Here is a 24192-nt window from a genome sequence, read left to right as displayed (position 1 = left end):
GGAGGCAGCAGCTGTGTGGACTTCTGCAGGATGAAAGGGAAGAAAACAAGGAACGTAGTTTTACTTTATGCAATTGTGTGATGACATGGTGAAATCCAATTCTGCGAGATATTCTCTCGACCCTTCTCACTCCATGCACAATTAATTTGATACAAGCTAGAAGCATAAATCCTAGATGATTATGCTGTGTTCAGGACAACAGCAATGAATATTTTCATCTTCTCAAAAGTCAAGAACAGCAGGAGACAGGTAAATTAGTTTTGTTGTATTATTATGTAGATGCGCATGCATTCTGCAGCATCAACAGGATTCAGCAGTTGAGGTGTGTGTATGTTTGTTGTGGTGGGTCAAGGTTATTAAAATTAAAAAAAAAGAAAAAAAAGCCATGAGTAAATATCTTTTTTTTATCCAATATATTTGTTATTTTTGTTTTTAAAACCTGCCCATTTATTTTTCCTACAAAAAATTATAACATTTTAGCGTCTGCAGGTTTTCTGTGTAAGGGTAGTTGTCATGCTGTGTCTTTTGAGCAATGATCCTGCGAGGCGAGACTCTTTGGTAATGATCAAAATGTAAATGTGATCGTAGCAACCCACCGCCACCCCCACAACACAAGCACAATTAAAAGCACAGTCGTTGAAGCTGGAAAGTGGCCAGCTGTTCTGGGTTAATAGATGGGCTTGGCCAGACGTCTACGAGGTGACCGCGAGCTGGCAGCCTGCTACCCCCCCCACCCCCACAACACAAGCACAATTAAAAGCACAGTCGTTGAAGCTGGAAAGTGGCCAGCTGTTCTGGGTTAATAGATGGGCTTGGCCAGACGTCTACGAGGTGACCGCGAGCTGGCAGCCTGCTGGATAAGGTTGCAGATTGTAAGTGGACATGTACTTTGCTTCCCTCTGTGTGCAGTTGTCACTGGACATGATGAAGTACCCTGAATCTCCCTCCCTCTCCGTCTTTAGCTCCCTTGTCTCGCCCTAATTCTAACCTTCACAACCCTTCTTTCTCTCTCCAAGGCCGAAGCAAGTGTAGTGCTGACAACGTGGGTACCGTTTCCCTGGCCCCCTGACTTTAAACCCCAGAGTGGAGTGTCTTTATTGACTCAAGGGAGTTCAAGGACTAAGAGAGCAGGATAAAAAAAGAAAGACAGAGATAGGGAGAAAGAGACAGCAGGAGGCAGGGCCCATGCCCTTTGATAACCCATGCCCCATCTCTGAAATCAAAACATATCGTCACCAGTGCTTACTTGGCATTCCCCTACTGTACTTTTACATCAATGTGCCCTCAAACCTAGAGTTAAATCAGTGCAGGGACAAACGAGATCTGCTTTGACCTGGAATGACGTGAAATGGTATGCTAAAATATGTACATTGCTCTAAATATTCACCCAGTGTGTCCCGGTTACAGCTATTTCTTATTACAGTACTGCTCTGCTTAGTGGTTTCATTTGGCATCTGCTCTCATTTCCAGAGGAAAAAAAAAAAAAAGGAAGAGAGAACAAGATGGTGGTTGGTTGCTCGGTCAGCCACAAATGTTACTCCAGCTTTTTCTGGACTAGAGTCGTGTTATCGATGTTGAACAGAAATGTTGGTCAGAAACGAGCAGTAGGACATATTGCCTCTTAAGTAGCCAGGAAAGCCAATGCAAGCACTTAAGGTGGCATGAATTATGCATGTGTTACTGCATGCTATTAAAAATCAAAGATTTAAAAGTGTTATATTGGACTGATAAATTCTTCAATGTAGGGGCAACCTTTAGATCACAAGTGAAGTCTGTTTTATAATGTTGCAAAAAGTTTGTCTAGATCAGCAGTGTTGGTAAATACCGGAGTTGCACAACCTATATTCTGAAATATGATTGACTGAGAAACATAAAATGCTGATTTTCCATCCGCAACTCAAACTCTTCAATTATGTATGTGAATATACTGTACCTACTCAATAATTTATATAGTCAAACAAATGACTGATTTGGCCACAAAAGTATTTGCTCCCTCTCTAATGCAAAATGGAGGGAAATCAGAGGATGTGAGCAGGGCAATAAATAATAGGTAATGTTTGCAGAGTCTCTGATAGATCCTATCAAAATGCATATGAAATATTCATTTAATGGGTCACACTTTATTTGGATAGTCCAGTGGTGAAAATAAGCGGCCCATTAAGCGACTTTAATTTGTCACTAAAATGCTTTGGGTGTTTCAAATGCTGCTCATAATTGTGCGAGAAGTAGTCAATATATCTCTGGGCTACAGTTAAACTTATGGTTGGGGTTACTTCAGTAGTACAGTGTCCTTAAAGCCTGAAAGCTTTAATGCAGTAGAAACAGGAGGAGGAATACAGGAGTGGAGTCTCTTGCAGTTCTGTCTTTGGCTTCGCACTGGCCTGATTAGTATTCTGTATGCAGTGTAGGACACTGGTCTAAATTTAACAAATAAAAAATAAGGAACTGGACTCACCCTTCCAACTCGGAGAGAACAGAGCTGAGCAGACCTGAACTGCTCCTATACAGGGTGCAGGACCAATGTTTATGTTTTGTTTTTTTTGTTGTTGTTGTTTTTTTTTGCCTCTGGCAACAATTTTGGCACTTGAGCAACAGTCCTGTGTCTGGCCTTGATTGGGTGCTTATAATGACATGCCTCAGTGCTGCTGGCAGGGTGCTTTAGGCCCACACTTACACCAGCACAGCTCTGCTACTGTATTGCTGAGATCCAGCTCAGAGATGAAACATCAATGAATACTTAGTCTCTCAAGTTGCAGGGCATTAGGGAGGCACTTTAATCAGTGGTATGAATAAACATGGAAACAAACATGTATCTCAAGAGCTCTCATATGTAGAGTTGATATTAAGATGGCTCCATCTGTATCTTTGCAATTAACAGTTGGCCAGTAATGAAGGAATAAATGGGGAAGAAAAAAAGATTAATGTGGCTGATATGTAATATGTCAATGCAGCAGTAGCTTTTAGTCCCTCATCTCTGTATTGTCACTCTGAACATGCCACTAAGTGTCCTCAGATAGCGAAGGCAGATGCTCCTGCAATCAGTGCAGTCCACCCAATTCATTAGCCTCCAGATACCCGGCACTGATGTCAAAAATGCACCGTTCTGCTCCGAGTAATGAAAGTGGCAATAAATGGATAGCTTTGTGGGGAGCGGGAGAGAGTGAAAAAAGACAGAGTGCGCATCTATCAATTAAATGACAGGGGCAGAGTGTGTGCGGTGAATTAAGAGAATCCGATGGCCTATTTTTCCTCTCTCATTGGAAATCATCAACACTAAATACAGCAATAGCAGAAAAAAGGAAGGAAATCCAATAAAGTATAAAATTGATGGAAAATACAGCCACTGGCTGTCACAAAAGTTTACAGCGGGTTTGTCGTCAGAAAAATTCTCCACTGCTCCAAAATGAAGTCTCACTGTTAGGAGTTGCTTAGGCTTGCTGGGGTGCACCTTTCATCAAATAAATTATATTTTTAAATTGAACTGCTATGCCAGATTGTTTCTTTCTTTATTGTCCTCAATACTGTGAGCGCCCAGCACCTCCCACAAAGTCCAACATTCTCTGCAGCAGTTCAGAGGCACGAAACACTTCTGACAGTTATTTTGACAATGTGGTGTGAAAGGAGGATAAGGAGTGGGTGGGTGGGCTGAATGACGATGTTGTTAGCGGTGCCAGCGCTCTTTTTTCCTTCCTTCCTTGAAGCTTGTTTTCGCCTTTAATGGCTCAATGCCCCTCAAAGAGATGATACCCGAGGCAACCTCCAATTGTTTGTTTTCTCTTTCTTTTTTTTTCTTCAAAGATGATCAGTCTGAAATTATCTTCCCCTATTTTATTTGTCAATCCAAGATAAAGGACATGGATATTGAGAGATGTACATGAATAGAGAACAAAATCCAATTGAAGCGTCTTCATGGATCAGAGGTCTTAGTATCCAGAGCATTTGAAGCCAGTCATTCTAAGATAATATGCTGGTCTGCAGATTTACATGCACACCTCATTGCAGTGCTAAACTGTTGACATTGCAGTGTTCAAACATTATTTATGTTTGTTGCAGGATGTAAGGCTTGGATGCACCATTGGTGCGCTAAGCCCCAGATACAACGTTATTTCTGTTACGCAAGATGTTCACCAAAGTTAAGTTTTGTAACTTCTGGCTCTGCAACTAAGTTTGTTATTCCTCATGGATATTCACTGGTGTCCTGGAGTCAGAGATCAATAATGTATCCTCTGCCTCCACTAGGCTCACTGATTAAAAAAACAAAACAAAAAAAACCCAACATATTTGTGAGGTGAAAGTAGCATTTATTGATCTGTGTTACCCCCTTTTCTATGTATAAGAGCATAAAGGCTGGTTTAAATTCATTACAACGTTTAGCAGAAAACTTAGCGTTCTAGGTCAGGTGACTTTGGGGCTTTAAGTTTGTATGCACAAACAAATGAAAAGCAAAGCCGAGGATTCAGGTGTTTAGACTTCAATTAAAACTATTAATATGACAGATACTGGTTAAGCATTCCGTCAAAGCATGCCAGTGATGGCAAACACTAGCTGTACTTTATAACCTACTAAGACAACCAATATGCAGAAATGAAAATGGTTATAGCTTATGGGTGGTTTGCTGCTCCTTCCCTCTTCCCGAGCTTACGCTCATACATATGTATAGTGCTGAGGCAGACAGGCAGGAGTGGGTTGAGAACAGCATGAGGCTGTGTTTTGCACTGTGTTTATCTAATTGCCTGACCACCAACAGTTATAGCCAGATTCAAATTCAGCACTAAATGTTTCCTGAGCTGTTCTGCACTTCCGAACCCAAAGCCAACCTCCCTGGAGCCCCGTGGAGGCGGGGCAAACGGCCCATCTACCTGCAGCGAGTAGAGGCCGCAGTCAACCTTTATCAATCTGTCAATCAGGCATGGACTGTCAGAATGAATTTCAGAGCATCAAGCCCCCGCTACCTCTCCTGCAGAATTTGGCTTCAGAACAGTTTCCCAACTGCTAATGTTATGTCCAAGTAATTAGACTGAGGGAGAGGTAATGGTGTCACTCTCCTCCAGGTGTCTGGATGCGCTACGTCTGGTCAAGCAGAGGAGAGGGCGTTGGCAGAGTGCAAATTCTCAGAGGTGCACTCGTCCAGGAGTGCCACTAAGTCTTCATATGTAGTGTCAAAGAGGAAGTTTTTTTGTCCTTTTGCTGCAGGCATCAATTAGTGGAGTGGGAGAGCTTTGTGTGAGATTTACATTCACAGCTATGTCATGCGCAAAGGTCATAGTGTCTCCTGCTTGTGTCAAAGTAGAGTACTAAGAAAAAGTTTTGAAACTAGAATCCCTTGCATGTCTCTCACTCTTTTATTATATTCCTCTAGAGGCACACGACTCCCCTGATGAGCACACAATTTTCCTGGACTTCAATGACAAAAAAGTAGCACTAGATGTCAAAAGAGGTTTATCTTTACTTATTGAGTTTCTGTTCAACACTTTGTTTGAAGTTCTAAACCAATCAGTAGGAACAGCGTTAACTAAGAAATGAAGCTCTGCAAGGATGAGATCCCTTTTTTGGAAGAATCAAAGTGGGGCATCATAATGGCAACTTAGCCGTGGGTACAAAGCACTGTGGGAGTTTCTCCCAAGCAGAAAGAGAGGGTACACTGATCTGAGCAAAGCGGAGTGATAAGTGGGGAAATTAGGTTTTCATTTACATAGAAAATGTGGAGAAATATGGCTATCACTCACAGCATTGCCAAGAGCTTAAGTGGGAATGTTATTGTCTCTTAGCACATCATTTTCTATAAAGGCCTTGGCTGCTTTGTCTTCATGTTTGTTGTCAAGTTCAAAGTCTAAATTCATATGTTTTGAGGTGTATTCATGATTGACTTTGACTTGAAAAAAAATAGTTTGCTCTTCACGATCACTCAGTGATAATATTTTAAAATATTGGCAAGGTTTAAAATGAGCTATTTAGATTTGTCTAATGCTAACCTTTATATTTAAAATCAGTTTCAGTCAGTCCATGAATAACAGCAGCTTCAGATCATTGCCTTGATTTTTGGTGGTGGGGCAATTGTTTTGTTGAAGACATGGGCGTCTGATTTGTGTTAGATTTTAAAATAGTATGAATTAATAACAACACATAGTATTATGTGTTAATAGTTATTTAAACATCTTGCCAAATTGACACCTTACCTACACTGACAACAGAGTTACTATTTCAAATCTTGTCTCTGATTCCTGCTGAGCGTTTTTTTTTTTTTTGCTTTTACATATATATAGACATATGTATACATCTATGCATACGCAAGAACTATCAAAATACAATAGCACCTATGTGTTTGCTTTCGCTGATTTTAACCAGTATCTCAGTGGATGCACTTAATTCAGCACTTCTTGCAGTGCCTTGAAAAATGCCTCAAAGTCACAGCAAGATGAAAAATTATTTTTCCATTTTGTAAGCTAATTTCCCATGTAAAAACATTTACATTGAAATAAATGCCCCCTAAAAGTGCTCTTTTAAAAATGCTCTTGTGGTTTTAAATCAAAATCCAATTTGAATACTAATTTAGTTCTTGTGCTTTCTGGAAAATGGTGTCTTCATTGTATGCTGCACCTTTAGCCCTCCATCGCATAAAAATCTTTTCCTCCTCCTAACCGATATTACATTAGATTACATTTCTGAATGATGCAGACCCACATTATGCTCTGCCTTAATATTGTGTATAAACTGAAAATACAGTACATGAAATTGAGGAAGCAAGACGCTCTCCAGTCGGCGTATTTGTTTTTTGATGTAGTCATAGCCATTGTTTTTTTTCCCCTTTCTTCATAATTTAAATTTAAGGCTGTACTGAAAACACACACAACCCTTTTAAAGAGTGTGTGCCACAACAAATTTAGCTAATCACAGCCCATTTAATATTGCCTTCATTTAGGTCACAGCAGATGTCATTGACTAAATGTAGACCAGAGCTATTTTTGGTCGTTACAAATGACTCTGCAAAGCAATAGTGATGCAAGACAGATGGATCCGACGCTTCTTTGGGGCAAAGGACTTGTGAAATTCCAGCATCAGTTAAAAATAAGTGGGTTCTGAAAAAAATAATGAAAGACACAGATAAAGACAAATCTCTTTGTGCTTCTTTGTGAACTCTTGCAAATACGCTTTGGCTAACAGCTTCTCTAGTCAGCTCCCAGTGCAGATGAAGGAATGACAGGTGTTAAATAGCTAGACCCAGTTTTTTTTATTGTCGTGAATCTGCGACTGACTCCCAGCCATAGAATTATAGGATGAACTGCTGACCCTCTGGCTCATGCACCCCGAAGAGGAACACACACCCCCACCCCCCACCCCCACCCCCTCCCCGGCCCTGGGCACCCGGCTCCAGCTCTGAAAAAGAACTGTTGTCTGCAGGCCAAGAGATAAGCCTTCTCTCTGTCTGTCTCTCTTTTCTTTTTTCCCTCTGTCTCTCCCTGGTTCCTTCTTTCTCCCCCTCTATTTCACCCTGCCTCCAATTCCTCTTCCTCCTCCTCCTCCTCCTCTTCTCTTGATTCTCAGTCTCTAAATATTTTCCCTACACACACACAGACACCTACACAGACTGCGACGGACATCGGATGCCCTCCTGTGCTACACCCTTGTCCTATTTGTTTTGTGCTGACAAAAGCCTCCCAACTCAAACCCAACAATGGATGACCTGTGTGTCTTCACCCTCACCTGACTGAAAGTCCTGACTGTGGGCAAACCACTCCATCAAGCTGCCCTCTTTGCCAACATGAACAGCTGATTCTAGGAGTTATAATTCGAGCCATGACCTTGTTGGCAGCATGGAGGTCACCATTGCAGCCTCACTACGCTTCATCTCTCCTTCCCTCCTTCTAATCCATGTCAATGGCTCTAAAGCCAAACAAGGACAGGCTCTAAACATTAGGTCAATTAGTCACGTAGTTTGCCTTTTGGCAAGTCACAGATGCACACAGAATTGGTAATAAACCTCAAGCTGCAGACCTGGGCTCTATGATTTATGTGGTAGCGCCAGAAAATTTAGCACGGTGGGGGTCACTGCAGTCATGATTAACCTTAAGTCCTTGGTCACACACAAATTTGCAACACTTATTTCTTCACACTGGACCACACATTGTATTGATCATCACGCTGTATTCATTGAGCATTGAAACCATAAATGTACTATTTTGCATAAAGAAATACAAGGACAGAATGGATTTATATTAGGATGTAGAATGTCTTCATCCTCATTTGCCAACACGGCCACAAAGTGCATTATAGTAACTTATAAAAAAAAAAAAAATCAGTCCGTATCTCATCCCATCCAAAAAGTCATTCTGAGTATCTCTATCAACCATCTCATTTCCACTGAATAATCTTTGCTCACTCACTGGGAGCAACAAAACTGTGAGTCATAGTTGAATTGAGGACAGTGGAGAGGCTTTACTTGTCAGACTCTTCAGCTGTTTCGTACTTTCCTCACCACACACAGCATGCAAATATAGATTTTGCTGTGCTGAAGTGAATATACTGTATGCATTTGTATTACTTCCAGCTGTGCATGTGAGTCAGTGTGGACGAACATGAGGATGTCTTGTGTAATGGATTCTGTTGAAATGACCGTGGTTAAGGAGAATAATGGAAGCACTGCTTACATTAAGCCAGTCAATCAAACCATATTAATTTCTGTCCGTCTTAGAATGCATGAGCACACAGAGTTGCAAGCTTCATTGGATAGGGTTAAGGTGTCCACCACTAAAATCAATGGGATCCATCATTGAAATGGCTTTTTTGTGTTGATGTTTATCTTTGAATTAATAAAATTAACCACGCATTTGACCTTGTAGTATTGTTACAATTAGAGGTTGAATTATTGCTGTCTGGATTACCTTTTGTTCTGTGGCTCTAATGCAACCCATAAGTCCTCATGCACAGTGAGCAGTTTTTCTAGGAGGGCCTCAACCTAAACACACTGCTGAAATGCTGAGTTGTATTTAAGGCGACAGCTAACGCTTATTTTTTTTATTACAGATTCATCTGCAGATTGTTTTTTCAATACATCAGGTTTTTGTATTGTATATACAACATCTGAAAAAAACGGTAATAAAATAAAAAAATAAAACCCATTTCCTACGGCACAAGATGATGTCATCAAAACCCCAAAAATATTCCATTTATTACACTGTAAGAAAGAAGGAAATCAATAGTTCTCACATTTGAGATTGGAACTATTACATTTTTGGCATTCTTGCTTGAAAAATTATTTAAACTAATAATTTATTATTAAGTTGCAGATCATTTTTTGTCGATTGACTCATTGGTTAATTGACTAATTGCTGCAGCTCTAATTTTATTGAATAAAGATGTAAAATTACATTATAAGGGTTCTGCTTCCTCTGCTAAAATCAACCTTACGTTTTATGCTCTTTAATACCCCCAGTTCATATTAAGTGGCCATATAATATGCCATAAATTTTTCAAATTAAAGTCCCATAAATGCAGATGATCTTTTCAGATCTCTACCAATCTGCTTACCCTGTTGCTTTTGTCTTTATGTCACTACCAAATACCGGTGTTATCTTATACTTGTGTTTCTTTTGTCAAACAGCTGCATGGCCATAAAATGGTTATAAAACTAACCAAAGAGGGGAATGGTACTTCCTGGGCTGTTAACATTTTGAGAACCTTGATCAGATCATTGTTTTCATAATCATGCAGCTATGTGACAGCAGACACAGCTTCCCACAGGCCTCCTACCAGTGATCACTTACAACAATGAGCAAGCCATGTGTCAGCGTGTCCATGTGATACTACAAACAATCGCCCAAAAAAATATCTAATATTTTCCACTGAAATTAATTCATATCATTTGGACCCTACTCATGAGGACAGTGTAAAAGATGAATGTATATAAGGACGTGATTGGCATGGCACATTGTTGGAAACAGAGAAGACGATCCAGAAGGTTATTAACCTTGGGAATTTGCTAATGCATGTTCATCAGTAAATTCATCAGTAAATTAATTTTTTTCCAATCTGCTTTTTGCATAATCATAATTAGGATTTTTCTCTCTAATCAGAACCTGCAGCGCACGGTCCGTGGCAGCCCACATCAACCTGCAGTCCCATCCCCAGTTAATATCCTTGAGAGTAACAGCAGACCAAAAAGTCTAATTATATTTTTCAACCTTGTAGACCTTGCTGTATCGTCTACTTTGCATAAAAGTCAGAAATCTCTGGCTTCATCTTCTTGGTCATAAACTGCCAACTGCACAGGTGACCGCGCAGATGACAAAAAATATTAATCACCCAAACAGTTTGTTGACATGTTCTGTCCTCCTTCTGCTCTTAGCTGTGTGTCTGAATAATTAGCCTGTCCTCTCTGCTGTGCCTCTTTCATCTTGCCTTGCCCTGCATTAGATGGTGCGTTGTCATGCTATTGACAGTGACAGTGGTGGCAGCCATCCATGCCGTGCCACTGGCAGAGTGTGAGCTGCCAGTGCGAGGCGATGAGAGAGAGAGAGAGGGAGAGGGAGAGAGACAGAGGGGAGGAGGGGATTTCAGAAACATGGGGAGCTGTCTTTGAAGACACTCAACATGGTTTTAATTTTGTGGTTTTTACATCTAAGATTCTAAGATTTTAAAGCTGCTGCCCTTTACAGAGAATCATAATGACTGTGGTGAAACATGTACAAACACGTCATTATGACAAAGGGCACTTATTATCAGCTGGGGGGGGGGGGGGGGGGGAGCTCAATCCATACTAGAAGTATACATCATGATAATGGCCAACTTATTCACCTGCAGCCTCAACACCTGCTCCACCTGGCACACACCATGCTGGATAGACGGCTTTCCCTTGGATACCATTCCCAACAAAATCTAACATCACCACATACCAGCAACTAGCCACTGAGCCAAAGTGATTGAAGCAATGTTGCAGTTGAACAAAAAAATACAAAGCAAAGAAAACTGCAGACATGTAGGAACCTATACAATCATTGGCCACAGCCTCCTATTCCCTATGTAGGCACCCAAATCCCAGCATGCAAAGATGCTTCCAGAGCTTCCTGAACAGGTGTCTCGCCTTGATGCAGCTCTGTGTGTCACTCTGTTTTACTTGGCTTGGTTTTCCATGTGAATGTTTAAATTTTGTGATTCATCGGTTTAGTACAGCTGTCTATGATTCACTGTCCCCACAGTCCCCATGCAGCCCTAGCTCTGCAATACTCAGTTGGCCACGTTACTGCAAGGCAGTGATATCCATACCAACAACTGTACACTGCTGAAGGTTGGCAGACTCACTGTAGACTCTACCAGTCTCCACCACTGGGAAATTCAAATGTTCACTTGTGTAATAAGTGAAAACAAAATAACTGAATCATTCAGGTTCCTGATGCAGATTAGTTATGACACCCTGGGCCAAGCTCAGACACCCTGCTTAGATATTCAGACAGACAGGCTCCTCACAAAGTGAAGTAATTAATGACATTTAAATGTTAAATGTATCTCTGTCTAGTTGGCATTAATTAGGTGGATTAGAAACAAATCCTAGTAAGACAATCTAATGTTTTGGCATTTCTAGAGTTCTGTTGCTCACATGGCAAGGTACATTACCTCTGTATTAGTCCATTACTCCCTTCAGGAGTCTGCACTCAGAGATATTAATGCAAATTCAACCAACCCCTGCATTATTTGCCAGAACTTGCAGATATGTGTATTCGCTGCAGTATTTCCAAATTGAGGACAAATTAGAGAAAATAAAAATACCAGTTAAAGGCAAATTCACAAATGTTGTCACGAACCCAAGCCTAATAAAGTTCTAATAAAGTTAAATTTCAATCTCAACAGACCAACTTACATGCAAATACTTTAATACATTTGGGTCATGTTCTAAGGCAGTGCTTATACTCCCAAAAAGCTGTGCCAGTTCAAATTTCAGCAAACCATTTCTAACATTAGACAAACAAAAACCTAAAATTAACCATTTTATTCATGAGCTTCATGGGAATCACTATGCAGGCTGAGAGTAAGCACTGGCTTAATTTGGGGCAAAATTATCCCTCAAGAACAGCATTGTACTGTTGGCTTGGCAGAATGGTTTTCAAGGGCCAAATTCAGCCATACAAAACAAAGTCAGACAGCTTTCTTTATATCTCTGCTCTATTGTCATAGTGCTATAGAAGTGATTTTGTGAAAGTCAAACTCTGTTCTCTATTGCCCAGGAAAGTATAGTAAAAAATCTGAAAATGTAATTATCCAAATATAACTATATAACAATGCATCCATAATATCTAAATACAGACTGTTGACATGTCTGATTATACATCACTTTAGAAGCATGCAGCTGAGATAATTAAGAAAATTTGCCATGTATTTTTAATTTGCAGTTGTGGTGTCTGGACTCCAACACAATCAATAAAAAACATCTAAATGAAGACGGCAGATGTTGTGCCAAAATTTATAGTCCCTAAAAAATGAGTTTTCCATAGCGGTGTGTCCTTATTTTGTCCTCTGTGTGTGTGTTGTTTTGCCACTACACAAAGAAATTATGCCTGGGGAAATGTGCTTAGTAATAAATGACCAGAGTGTACGCTAATGTATAACTCTGACAACTTCCTTATAGAATCATTGGACTTTTGTGTTTTGAGATAATAAGATCAGAACTGAGCACAAATGTACTTTGTAACCAGGTAAACAAAAGGCGTCATTCTTCACAATCCCATGGCATGTTTTCTAAAACACATCAACAGAACTGAAATGCTTCAATGAATTTCCCTCCCTCATAAATTTAACACAAAGACCTCGTAATGAATGACACAGACTTTTAATGTGTCAAACTACAAGCACCCGTTGATTCGCAAGTTGTCAGACTGAATGTTACTCAGTATAAGTGCCTTTCTCCCATGATGGTTTCTTTATTTGTTTTATTTATGACTAATTACTAACATATTTTGGACTTGCCAATGGCACATGCACTTGCATTTTACAATTAAGAACTACAAACTAATTTTACTACTCTTTCAGGTGCTAAATTAACTAGTGAGCAAAGAAGCTACACCTCATTCCACAGACACTATAAAATCAGGTGATAGTAAGGAACCAAAGAGTTCATTATACATTAAGCAGATGCATTATCATACATCAAATATCCGAGATACTCTTATATAGCACTAAGAAAGCACTTGTACGTTATCTGTGAGCACCTTCTTGACATCACATATCAGCACGGGCATGCGACAGGATCTATATAGACTGGTAATCCGTTAAAAAATCTTAAAAAAATGTTGATTTTCTTTAGGGCTGAAGGATATAGCTGCTTAGTTGTGTGCCATCTCAGTTCAGCTGTTTCTGCTGGTTAAGACTGAACAATCTCATTTGAAACTGGGTTGATTTATGATGCATCACAGACTACGGCTAAAAATAAAAGGAAGGACAAAAAAAGCCTCCTGATGATCCCTCAGTATAACACAGTTCCAAAGATTGTAGCTGGATTAAGCTGCTACACTGGTGAGTGGGTTGGCCCACGCTGCTCTGAACACTTTCACGAGCTATGAAAATATAGCATCTCTTCAAAATCAGATCACATTATTAGTTTGTATGTCTGGGTGTGCCTTACATGCATCCGTGCTCTTGGTAAAAAAAAAAAAAAAGTAGTATCCACACCTGATAAAAGAGACAGTCGGTCTGATGGGCTAATGGAGAGCAAGCCGTCCCTCTGCGTACAGTATCCTTTGACACAATGAAATAATGTAGCTATTCTTGGAGGCTGCTTGTGCACTTCGATGGATGCCATTTTTCACACCATTAACTACAGCCTACTGGTTTTATTCACAGCACAGAGATAGGCCAAAACAATCCTAAACACGCCCACGAATGAGCACAATTGCAACAATTGATCTAAGCTGTTCCACCCAGTCTGTCGCAATTCTGTGCACCAGGAGAAACCATTATCTCCATCCACCCTTCATCTCTCCCTCTCCGTCTCGTTCTCTCTTGCACACATTCTCTGTCTTTCTTTGCTCTGCCTTTAAGACCCCTTTTCATCCTATTCAGCTCTATCCTTGCCGAGGGACAAGCTAAAGGGTTCCCGGCAGAATCACAAAGTAGAAACATGCATGGTGAAAATTTTTCGCTACTTTATCTGTAACTAGCCCACAGTACGCTTGTTAGTTGATAAAAATCAATGAGAGTGACGAGCGCAATTTTTGGAGTGTTTACCTCAGCAGAGGTCTAACCTAAAGCCCTCATTACAGTCTATGCTGAGTGCAGGGTTCGCAGAGGGAGGCAGAGCTCAAAGGGCCAGCTAATCCAGTGGGTCTTACAGGCATGATGGGCTCGTCAATATGCTAGGCCTGCATCCTAAAGAAGCTGGAGCTCCACGGTAGAGCTAGGTAAAAGAGGCTCAGGGGAATGCTTTGCATGGTGCAGTTTTATTCTCTCCACAGCTCTCAAGGTTAGATGCCGCTAAAGTCTTAACCCGTTGTTTACCACTATTCCCTCCCTTCTATGTTTCTGCTCTCCCTTCAGTCCTCAATACTGCTGGCTGTTTCATGTTGGGGATCGAGGAATTTTAAGATTATTCTGATATTGCTACCGTTGCAAGCTAGTCTCGGTAAAAGCATCCGCTAAATGCGCAAGATGTTTAATATCCTCTCCTTTCATTAAAGCAGAGATGGGCTATATTTGTATCATATTATCTGTTGGTCAGTGGGGTCACCATGACACCATGATGGATTTGTAGAGCAAACATGAGCATAGCTGCGGTCACGTCGTAATCCATTTAAGTCCAGTTCAACCAAAAGTTGATCTGACATTCTACTTCAAATCCCGAAGCAGTGTTTCATCAGTCCTGAGAATAATTGAGCCTCTGATTCATTCCAAGACCAGACAAATTTATGTGGAGCTCAGCTCAAGGCAGCAACACAGGTGTGGAGATGGCAGGGTGTTTTGTATTCAGTGAAGAATAGATAAGGCTTGCGGTGCCTTGTTCTTGTTGTTTTCCTGAGCAAAGAGAACTCCGCTAGAGGCGCGTCACCAAGTTTAATTTAGGAATTTAATTTCCACACACAAAAGAGGTCAGGCAAGGAGGAACAAATTGACAGACACAGTAGGTGGGTACTTGTCATTTCTTCCAAATGGCTTTTAATGAGAAGAAACCCTTTGGCCCAGGTATGTCATGTTGAAGGGTACTTTCCTCTGTGAGTGGTTAAGCTTTCAGTGTTGCCCACTGAGGGTTGTTGGCCTGCAAGGACAGCTGGTGTGCATGTTCACAGGCTGGAGACTGGGCAGAGACCCTGCCTTAATCTGAAGTAAATGGATTCTCCAGTTGAGATCACTGGGCTGTGGTCAACTGGGCAGTAAATGCACAACAGCGGCGGCCAAAATGGTTGCTTTGTGGGAAAGGATCCACCAGGACATTGCTTTGTGACTGACTGATTGTAATTTCTCATTTGGACAAACAGAGAGTACCACATTCACCTTCCAGGTTTTTGTTATATTCACACACTATTAATAGTTCAATTGAAATGTATTTTCATTTACAATATAATTACTTTACTATAATTAACATTTATTATTTTTCTAAGCTCTTATGATTTAATTCATTTCATAAATTGGGGTAAAATCTGGAATTTGAAAATATTTGGAAATATTGCATTCCGTGCCTCTGCAATGACCCATTTTCCTCAGGAATCATCACATTTCCTAATATCGTTGCCATGCCCTTAAACTTTCCCCAAAATATTCCCTAGTAATAGCATGAACTGTTTCGTGGAAAGAGAGTGTGTTTACCAGTGTCCATTATATTGTTCTGCTTGTTCTGAGAGTGCTACCCCCCCCCCCCCCCCCCCCCCATGGCTAAATGTTGAAGTGTTCTTCCTTGGCAGTTTTCTGTTCCCTGCCCTGCTCAGCAGCAGCATCAGCAGGAGGGAAAACATAGCGAGGAGAGGATATGGCCCCTGCAGAAGAAAAATAGCATTTTGATTTTGGTTTTGGTCACCCCACCACTGGCTGGTTGGTGGTTAGGCTGACTGATCTGGGGCTGATTTGGACACCTCGCCATTCACACCAGGTTTCAATAATGCAGCATTTATGCAACGCCTCAGACATGTAAAGGCAGCATGCCATAGATCAAATTATTTACATATCTAGTTTTTCTTTGACAGACTCCATTTTAGCACAAAATGCCTTGAGTTGACAGCCGGGCCAGTGGGATCATGCGGCTGGTATTGGGTGATGAATAGAAACTGAATAGACCACCACATTCGCGCCACGTGTGTCTGACTAAGCTTGCCGAGCACAAAGTCTTCTCTTCCAAAAACAAGCAGAACCTGAAAGCGAGAGGATGATAGTTTTGCTGCTGCTACTCACAGGTGAAAACATGATGACTGTGATTTTCTGTAGATCAAAAGCATTCATGACACACTTTCAAAAACCCATTATACAACTCTAAAACTGCATGGATGGCCAGTGTCATTAATAAAGCTGTTACTCAGTACTTCATTCCTAAAAAGCTGACATGTGGAGGACGCGGTTTTTTTTTTCACCTGACACCAGTGTTTTCCTGCTGCCTCTCCTCTTCTGTCTTCAGGCTGCTGGTAGCTGAGTAGAAGCAGTAAGCCATGTCTCCAGCACAAGCATGAGGATGTACAGACAAGTACCACAAGGCCGACTGATAGAGGACGCTGTGCTGGACATGCTGTACTCTGCTGCTGATAATTGCTCTTTGTGGAGCTTATATTCACTCCTCTCATTTAGAGCTTTAATTCTAATAGGCCTGATTGGCTGTTGTTAAGATGAGCGCAGACACACGTTATTGTATGCTCATTGTATGATTCTGCATAATAACTACATCCACATAATAACAGATCATTTTTGCCGTTTGGTTACGTATAAAGATGTAGCTCACTGCCAATGCCCTTCCCCGCTTCAGTCCATGCTACTACCTTTTTTTCCTTTAGCACTTCATTAAATTCTTTCAATTTACCAGTCTGCATGTCTCTAATAATCAACATGAGTGCACTTCTACATTTGCGTTTCCTTACTTGCCCCTTTTTTTCCAGTGTAAATTAGTTTCAGCAAAAGGAACGACTCAACACTCCAACATTTCACTGGGTCTCTGCATTCTGTTTGGTGTCATTTTTTCTCTTGTTTATCCTCAGACTTCTAACTCCAAGGTTGACATGATACCTAAATGAATTATTTCCTCTAGAGTTGCCACTCCTGCCAGTATTATTATTGCAAATGGAGTAGTTTATCAGTGTATTACCTTTCGATGTCCTTCCTTTAGATCCTTCTCATTTTACCTGTCATGAAGCCTGTAATGGATTCACAAGTAAGACAGGCTGGATTTGACTGTAATAGGATTTTGAATGGAGCAATTTTGAAAAACTATGCGTGCTGTGTGTTGCGTTTTTCTTTTGTGTGTAAAGGAGATTTACTGCTTGAGACTGTGCTGCAACTTGGACAAAAAATAGTATTACTTTCCATTCTTCCTCTACAAAAATCCTGTCTTAGGAAAGATCATGATTTAAGATGTGTTTTTTATCTGCCAGTTTGTAGGTAGGTAACCACTTGACATGTGTTGCTAAGTGTCTCTCTGAGGCTGATTTGAACTTCAGACAAAAACAACTGATGTTAGTGATGAACACGCATAGGTAGGCCTCACGTCCTTAAGAGGAATTTTCCTTGGTATTGCTTTTTAATTTAACATTAATTACTGCTCATTTCTCAGGTTCCCTCAAAATGGCTGACTGTATAATGAGCATTTGCTAAAATTTCAATTGAAATACACTTCCAATACTGTTCCATCAGTGTTTTTAATACTCCATATTTCTCAGTGGCATGTATTGGCCACACAAGGAACAATTCCTATTTACATGACAGTGATTAAAATTTAATGCTAGGTTCACCGCAGGGTTCGATTAGACCGCACTGAGTGTTGCTTGCAGTGATTCAAACTCTCTGGTAAAAACCATGAACCTATTTTTGTCATCATTTAAGATGTGAGTTGGGGCCGGTCCTCCGGGGAAGGGATGTTTAGCAATGAGGATGATGAATTCTGGCAGGCAAGAAAGTAAGACCCATGGGTGACCCCTTTTTTAAGACTACAGTGCCTTTATGAGGATAGCAAGGCACTATGGGGTAGAATCAGTGGAGGTGAAGGTCTTTGTAGAAGGACATTTTCTCACCATTTTTAAACATATCTTTATTTAATGTCTTTTAAACATGTCTTATTTTATATTCAAGTTAATAGTGTTTGTTAATATCAATTATCAAGTACTATATCATGCTGAAGAAACTAGAAATGTGAAATTACCCTTGAGCCTTGTTAAATTTTAAATTTGATTTAAAACTGGTGAAAATAATAACTTTGTAAATCCCCAGTATTATTCCTTATACTGTAATGGCCTAGAAAATCTGCAGAACATACATTTTTTAATGGCTGATGCATAACGTTGTGATGACTAGACAGCTGAAACTTGACTGGAAAACCTCCAAAAACTTCACATTTAAATTCATGCAGAGGCGTGGACTAAATAGTCTAAATGGAAATTGCAGTACACAATGTATGCACAATAGTGGGGAATCAGAAAATTGAATGTAGGTAAATTCTATTGCAGTGGTTGAAATATGGGATGTTATTCTCTTTTTTGATTTAGCTTTTGACTCAACTGGCTCTGTGCATGTACTGAATAATGACGCTGTAGGTCTGTGATCTTGAGCTATGAAAGCAGTACTGTGAAGTAAGAATAGTAACACACCAGTAACTTCTTAATTTCTGGGCTCTGGCGTGGCAGCTTTTAACTCCTCAGTGCACTGCAGTATCTTCAATTCCCCAAAGACCTTGTGGGTAATAATCAGTCATTACTGCTCCTTCACTGAGTTATTTATTTCACCACATTCACATGGCAATTCATCATTTATTTATGTGACAGTTGTTATCTATTATGTTGTTCCTTTCATGTGGCCAAGAATGAGAGATTTTATGGAACATTAGGCTTCCATGCATCCGATGGCGCCACACTGATCCTGTTTCTTCATCTCCCAATGATGCAGTCGGCAATCTTACAGGTCAGTTAATTGCAGGATATTGATACCAGCATTATGACTGCCACTGCAACTAATATGATTCCTTAGCCATTTCAATATGTGGGATTGTGCTCTCCCAATAAAAAATGACATTTGAGCCACTGTGCAGAGCCCTCTCTAATGGGGTCTGGGATAAGAATGGTAATATGCGTTGGAGCTGGCAGAGGCACAGGCCGTGTTTTTGTTTATAAATAGCTCCAGCCAGCATTATTCCACTTGCAGTTGTCCCATAATCATCAATCACTCCTGCTCGCAGGCCGGCTTCTCCTGCTCACCAGAGAGAAGGTGCACTGTGAGCTGTGGCCTTGCACCTCCAACTGTGCCAGTACATAAAGTAGAGCGTGGGACAGAGCTGGGAGTCGGGGAGAAGGGAGGGGAAAGGTTCCTGTGTGGTGATCGAGTGAGCTATGGCAGCTTCATCATGACTGTTTGAAACCCTCCTCCTCCTTCAGGTCATTACATGCACAAGCATCTGCTATTTCATTTCTCTTCAACACATCTGGAAACACACACAAACACACACATGCTTCCTCTGCGTCCCTGATTGGAGGCATGGATGCCTTTATCTCTTTCTTTGGAGGAGCTTTGTAAGAAGAGCTCACAGCTTTGAAGGCACTGCAGGGGAAGATCCCAAAGAGATGATGAGGGCCATTTTGTACTCTCATACACATGCTCAGATGTACTCTAAATATCAGCCATCACACTCATATTTTCTTTTACTCCATATGCTTGTAGATGCATGTAAGAGCTCATGCACACCTTCAGTATCTCTCTTTACTGATCCTTGTTCAAACTGTGTACTGTAGATACACACACACTCAAATCTCTGTGTTACCATGGCACTTGCAAAAATACAGTAGGAATCCAGCTGATCCTTAACAAAATGGTTATATAACTATTGCGGCGCTAAGTCTTGTATCTTATCTAAGCATGCCTCTGTGTTTCCTTTCAGCCTGGCTTTGCTGCTTTTCAACAGCTCTTCACATCTACTGTACCTCCCACAAGACACCACTGAACACATGAAGGACATTTGTAATTGCCGATCAGCAATTGTTTGTTTGGAAAAGGAAGACAGCCTTGCTGTGGTCGTAATCAACAATATCCTCCTGTTACAAAAAAAAAAAAAAGTGAGATCTCATCACTTTCAAATCTTAATCAAAATCTCCATGCTGGGAAAAGAATTTCACACTTAGTTAAATGCAGCCTACTTGAGAAGCACACCCACCTGGCACCCACATTCTCTTCCTGCCTCCATCGCTTCCTCCCCCTGTTTCCTCACTAAATCCCCCCCAAAAGCCTGATACCTGTAAGCTGATTTTGAACCTCACCTCCCGGAGTTCCTTGGCCACATCCTTGAGCTCTTTGAGAATGCCTTCCAGCTGGTCGATCACCATCTTCATGTGGCTGCGGATGCGTTCTCTCGGGCTGGGGGTCTCAGAGGTGTCCCGGGCCGGAGCTCTGCTTAGGGACATCCTTTACAGGGCGACGTGGGGCCAGTGGCCAACAGGCTGAGGGCGTGGGGGAGCCGAGTCGGGGTCCATGTCTTTGGCTACAAGGAGCCTCAGTGCTACTGATCCGAACAGGGGCCCCGGCCACGCAGGGAGACCTCAACATCTTAAAAGCACCTGGGCAGCCAAAACACCTTGCCTCGCCCGCACACTCGGCACAGGGTCACACTCTGACATCCATGCCTTCTGGTAGACGCTTCCAAAAACGAAGAGAAAATGAGGACGGGAAAAGTCAAACGCAGTAAATCCATGGACAAGGAAGAGGCAAAATACATGGGCTAAAGCTGGTATGAAACTCTTACATAATCATATTGAGCCAACTCATCTCATGTGTCATTGTGTACGTTTGAAATTGTTCCCGAAGAGATGCTATTTAAAATGCCTGTCTATACAGGGTAGAGACTTCTTCCCTTTTCCACTTGTCCTGTACAACCTTTTTTACTTGTGAAACACAGTGACATAATGGCAGGCTAACATACAAAAGTGAAAGCAGAAAAGGGATTCATATTAACCCTTTTATAGAGCGAGCTATCCAACAGAGATAGAAAAATAGAACTCCCAGCAGTGGCTCGATTTTCAAAATTATCGTGTTCTACATTATTGGTGGCCAGCGGGGACGAGATTTGCCGTCTAAATATACTCCCTCAGTGAGGGCTACTGTCTTTACAGAGAGAAAGGACAGATCCTGTTTGGAAAAAGGGGATATTCCTCTGTGCAGTGTGGCGTTTCCTCCTCCAGGAAAAATAAAAAGATTCTCAGTAGAAACTCAAATCATCAAAAAATCATCAAAATAAACTTTGCCTCACATCCATTTTCTTTGCAGATGATGACTTAATCATGTTGTCCTTCATTTCTCGTCCATGAAAGCGAGCAAAGGTAGGTGTGGGTCTTTGCACAGAGCGTCCAGTATCCCCCCCCCAAAGCAGGGCTTATTCCAGGTGGCGTGGGATCAGAATGAATTGATTTCTAAGCCAGCGGAACGTGACTCGTGATGAGAATTTGTGGAGGGATAACAAAAAAATCATGGTGTCGATGAGACACAGTTACAAGGGGGCTGGAAGGTGAACAAGCACCTTCCTCTGGAATTTGGGTGGCAGCTTGTCTTATGCAACAGCGCTCTCCAAGTCCTCTCACAAAACACTGACCCACAGCAGCCCACTGGGGTGTGCCCAAAAACCAAGGGAGCAGAGAGAGAAAAGGATTCTCTTCTCTCCTTCAGTTGTTGCTAAGGGAACCCGGTCTGCCTCCTTGTGCTGTGATTGGATAATTATTTTACTTCTTATCCGTGTAGTGTATGTTTTCTCTCTGGACTCTTTTCAGAGAGGCAGAGAGCTCCGTGCCATCCAGCAGGACGAGATAAATCCCATGAAAGCTTCCCAGAGGAGCCCCAGAGAACAAGCAGGGGGGAGAGCTTCTCGCCAAATCCAGGGCGATGCCACTGCCACGGGGAGCGCCGGCCAATCACACATGGCACCTGGACAGACGGAAAGGAAAACAATCACTTATTCTCTCATGTCTCATCCACCTCTCCTTTCTACCCCTCCTTCCCTCTTTCCCTACTTCATAGCAGCATGAAAAGCAACAACAATAGAGTGGAGGGAGACTCAGAGATGGACAGGAATGAACTGCGTTGACGATTTTTAGCTGCTGTTAAAATGCATCACTTGCTTCAGCATCACTTGTCTCACCTACACACACACACACACACACACACACATACACACACACACACACACACACACACATACATACACACACACACGCCAGAACACACACCTACTCACCTTTCCTGTGCATCACTTTGCTGTTGCTACGCCCAGAGCTCACTGTCCACGCACAGCAGGATCATTCAAGCTACACACAACCTGCTGGTTCTTTAGCAGTCCCTCTGTCGCACACACTAACATCTTCTCTTCTCACCGCCTTGCTGTTCTCTCCCTCTCTTTCTCTCTCTCTCTCTCTCTCTCTTTCTCTCTCTCTCTCTCTCTCTCTCTCTCTCTCTCTCTCTCATACACGCACACACACACAGTTCTGTCCCTCCCTCCCCTACTTACTGTCTTGACAGAGAGAGAAGCTTCTATCAGCAGGGTTATTTCACTCTGAGGCTGTGGCTCATCAGAGGAGGAGTAGAAGTGGAGGATGAAGCTGTGGAGGAGGAGGAGGCAGGAGGCATGAGGTGGGAACGATGAATGGCCCTGATAGCACTCTGAGAAGGGAGAGAGGAGGCTGAGGATGACTAAGAGTCAGAGCGGCGAGGAGAGCTCCTGCTTTGGATTGTGATGCCGCCGCGGCCGCTACCATCACTCAGATAACTGCGCTGCCGAAAACACGCCACCCGTCATCCCTGTCAGCGTTTGCCTGCATTGGGAGGCAGCAGACAGAGCGGCTGAGCTGCTGCTGTGAAAAAGGAGCTGTGTGATTCCAATGACAGCCTCTCCCTCTCTGTCTATCTGCCTGTGTTTGTCTCTCTCTCTCCCCCCTCTCTGTCACTCTTTCTCTTTCTCCGTCCCTGTCTCTCTGCCCCTGCGCCCTCACTGTGTCCTCGCTGACTGCCGGATGAAAGGAAGCTGATGCCAGAGTTTATCGTGGGGCTCAGGTTCCTGCCAGCACCACTCGACTGTTCTGCTCAGCTCTGTGGAGGAGGGGCTTGGTGCTTTAAAGGCACAGAGTATCACTCAGTCCCTCCTCTGCCTCTCTCCTCTCCTGTCTTCTCCTCTCTGCTGGCGTCTACACTCCCTCACTATCTCCTCTCACACTGCCTATCTAGCCTTTGTCACAGTTCTATCGAGGGTGTTATATCTCTCTTAAATCAAGATGAAGTCTTCCTCTGCCACCAGCCAAGCAGTCTCTGGGGACGGGGTGTCCAAAAATCCTGGGCTGTTACATCATTAATATACAAAGCAGGTTGGTGTTTGATGACCTCATCTGACTGAGAGACAGAAATAGGGAGGGAGGGCCAGCATGACTTTTCCTCTCCCCCGTCCTCTTCATCAGGATTCTTTTTTTTTTCTTCAACACAAGACAACCCTGCATAACCCCACCAGAGGCAATTACCCTAATATGAAATTAGTTTTCTAAAGGAGATAATGTAACCATAAAGCAAATTCATGAGGACAACTTCTTGAGGAATGCACGGCAGTTACCAGAGGGTTTTGGCAGATAACTGTAGTGAATAGCCAACGGCTCAATGCATTCCTTAGCATAATTGTAAAGAGAAATGCAGAGTGGATTCAGGTTAGGTAGATCTTCCATGCAGATGAATTTGTTCTGGGGTCCTCTGTGGTTTCTACTACCAGGATCACAGACGATATGCTGATGCTGTAAGGCTAATTGGGGGAATATTCTGCAGTATAATAAATTCTCTTTCGCATGTTTTCTTTGATTAATAAATGATCGAGTTTGGCCTTTAAAAAATATAATAACGAAATGCCTCATATTCTATGTTATCAAGTACACGGTCTCACTGTGTAATCTCAGGACTCCATCACATGTTTGATATGTCACATATACACTGTGGCTCTCTATGGATTTCAGCGGGCACAATGGGATCCTGTCCTTTCCTTGCATTTCCACATGGCTGGTGCAGCATTGCACAGACAAG

The 24192-nt window shown here is 42.0% G+C and overlaps 1 protein-coding gene across 2 annotated transcripts in view; it reads right to left on the bottom strand.

Annotated features, from left to right (window-relative positions):
• cunh15orf59 (chromosome unknown C15orf59 homolog) overlaps positions 1 to 23085 on the bottom strand; it is a 44518-nt gene extending 21433 nt beyond the window's left edge. Inside the window, exons 1-2 of one of the 2 annotated variants that reach the window (XM_022739487.1) lie at positions 22646 to 23085; positions 20412 to 22065 (exon numbers count right to left, since the gene is read on the bottom strand). In XM_022739487.1, coding sequence (XP_022595208.1) covers positions 20412 to 20555 — 144 coding nt within the window. In that variant the 5' untranslated portion in view covers positions 20556 to 22065; positions 22646 to 23085. Of the gene's footprint in view, positions 1 to 20411; positions 22066 to 22375; positions 22497 to 22645 lie in introns of those variants that run through there. The other variant, XM_022739496.1, reaches the window with a different exon arrangement.
• Positions 23086 to 24192: the final 1107 nt, after the last annotated feature.

Source organism: Seriola dumerili, unplaced genomic scaffold (genome assembly GCF_002260705.1).
Source record: "Seriola dumerili isolate Sdu_G_001 unplaced genomic scaffold, Sdu_1.0 BDQW01000003.1, whole genome shotgun sequence".
In the NCBI taxonomy this organism is placed as follows: Eukaryota; Metazoa; Chordata; class Actinopteri; order Carangiformes; family Carangidae; genus Seriola; species Seriola dumerili.
This window is presented reverse-complemented; position numbering and strand designations above follow the sequence as displayed.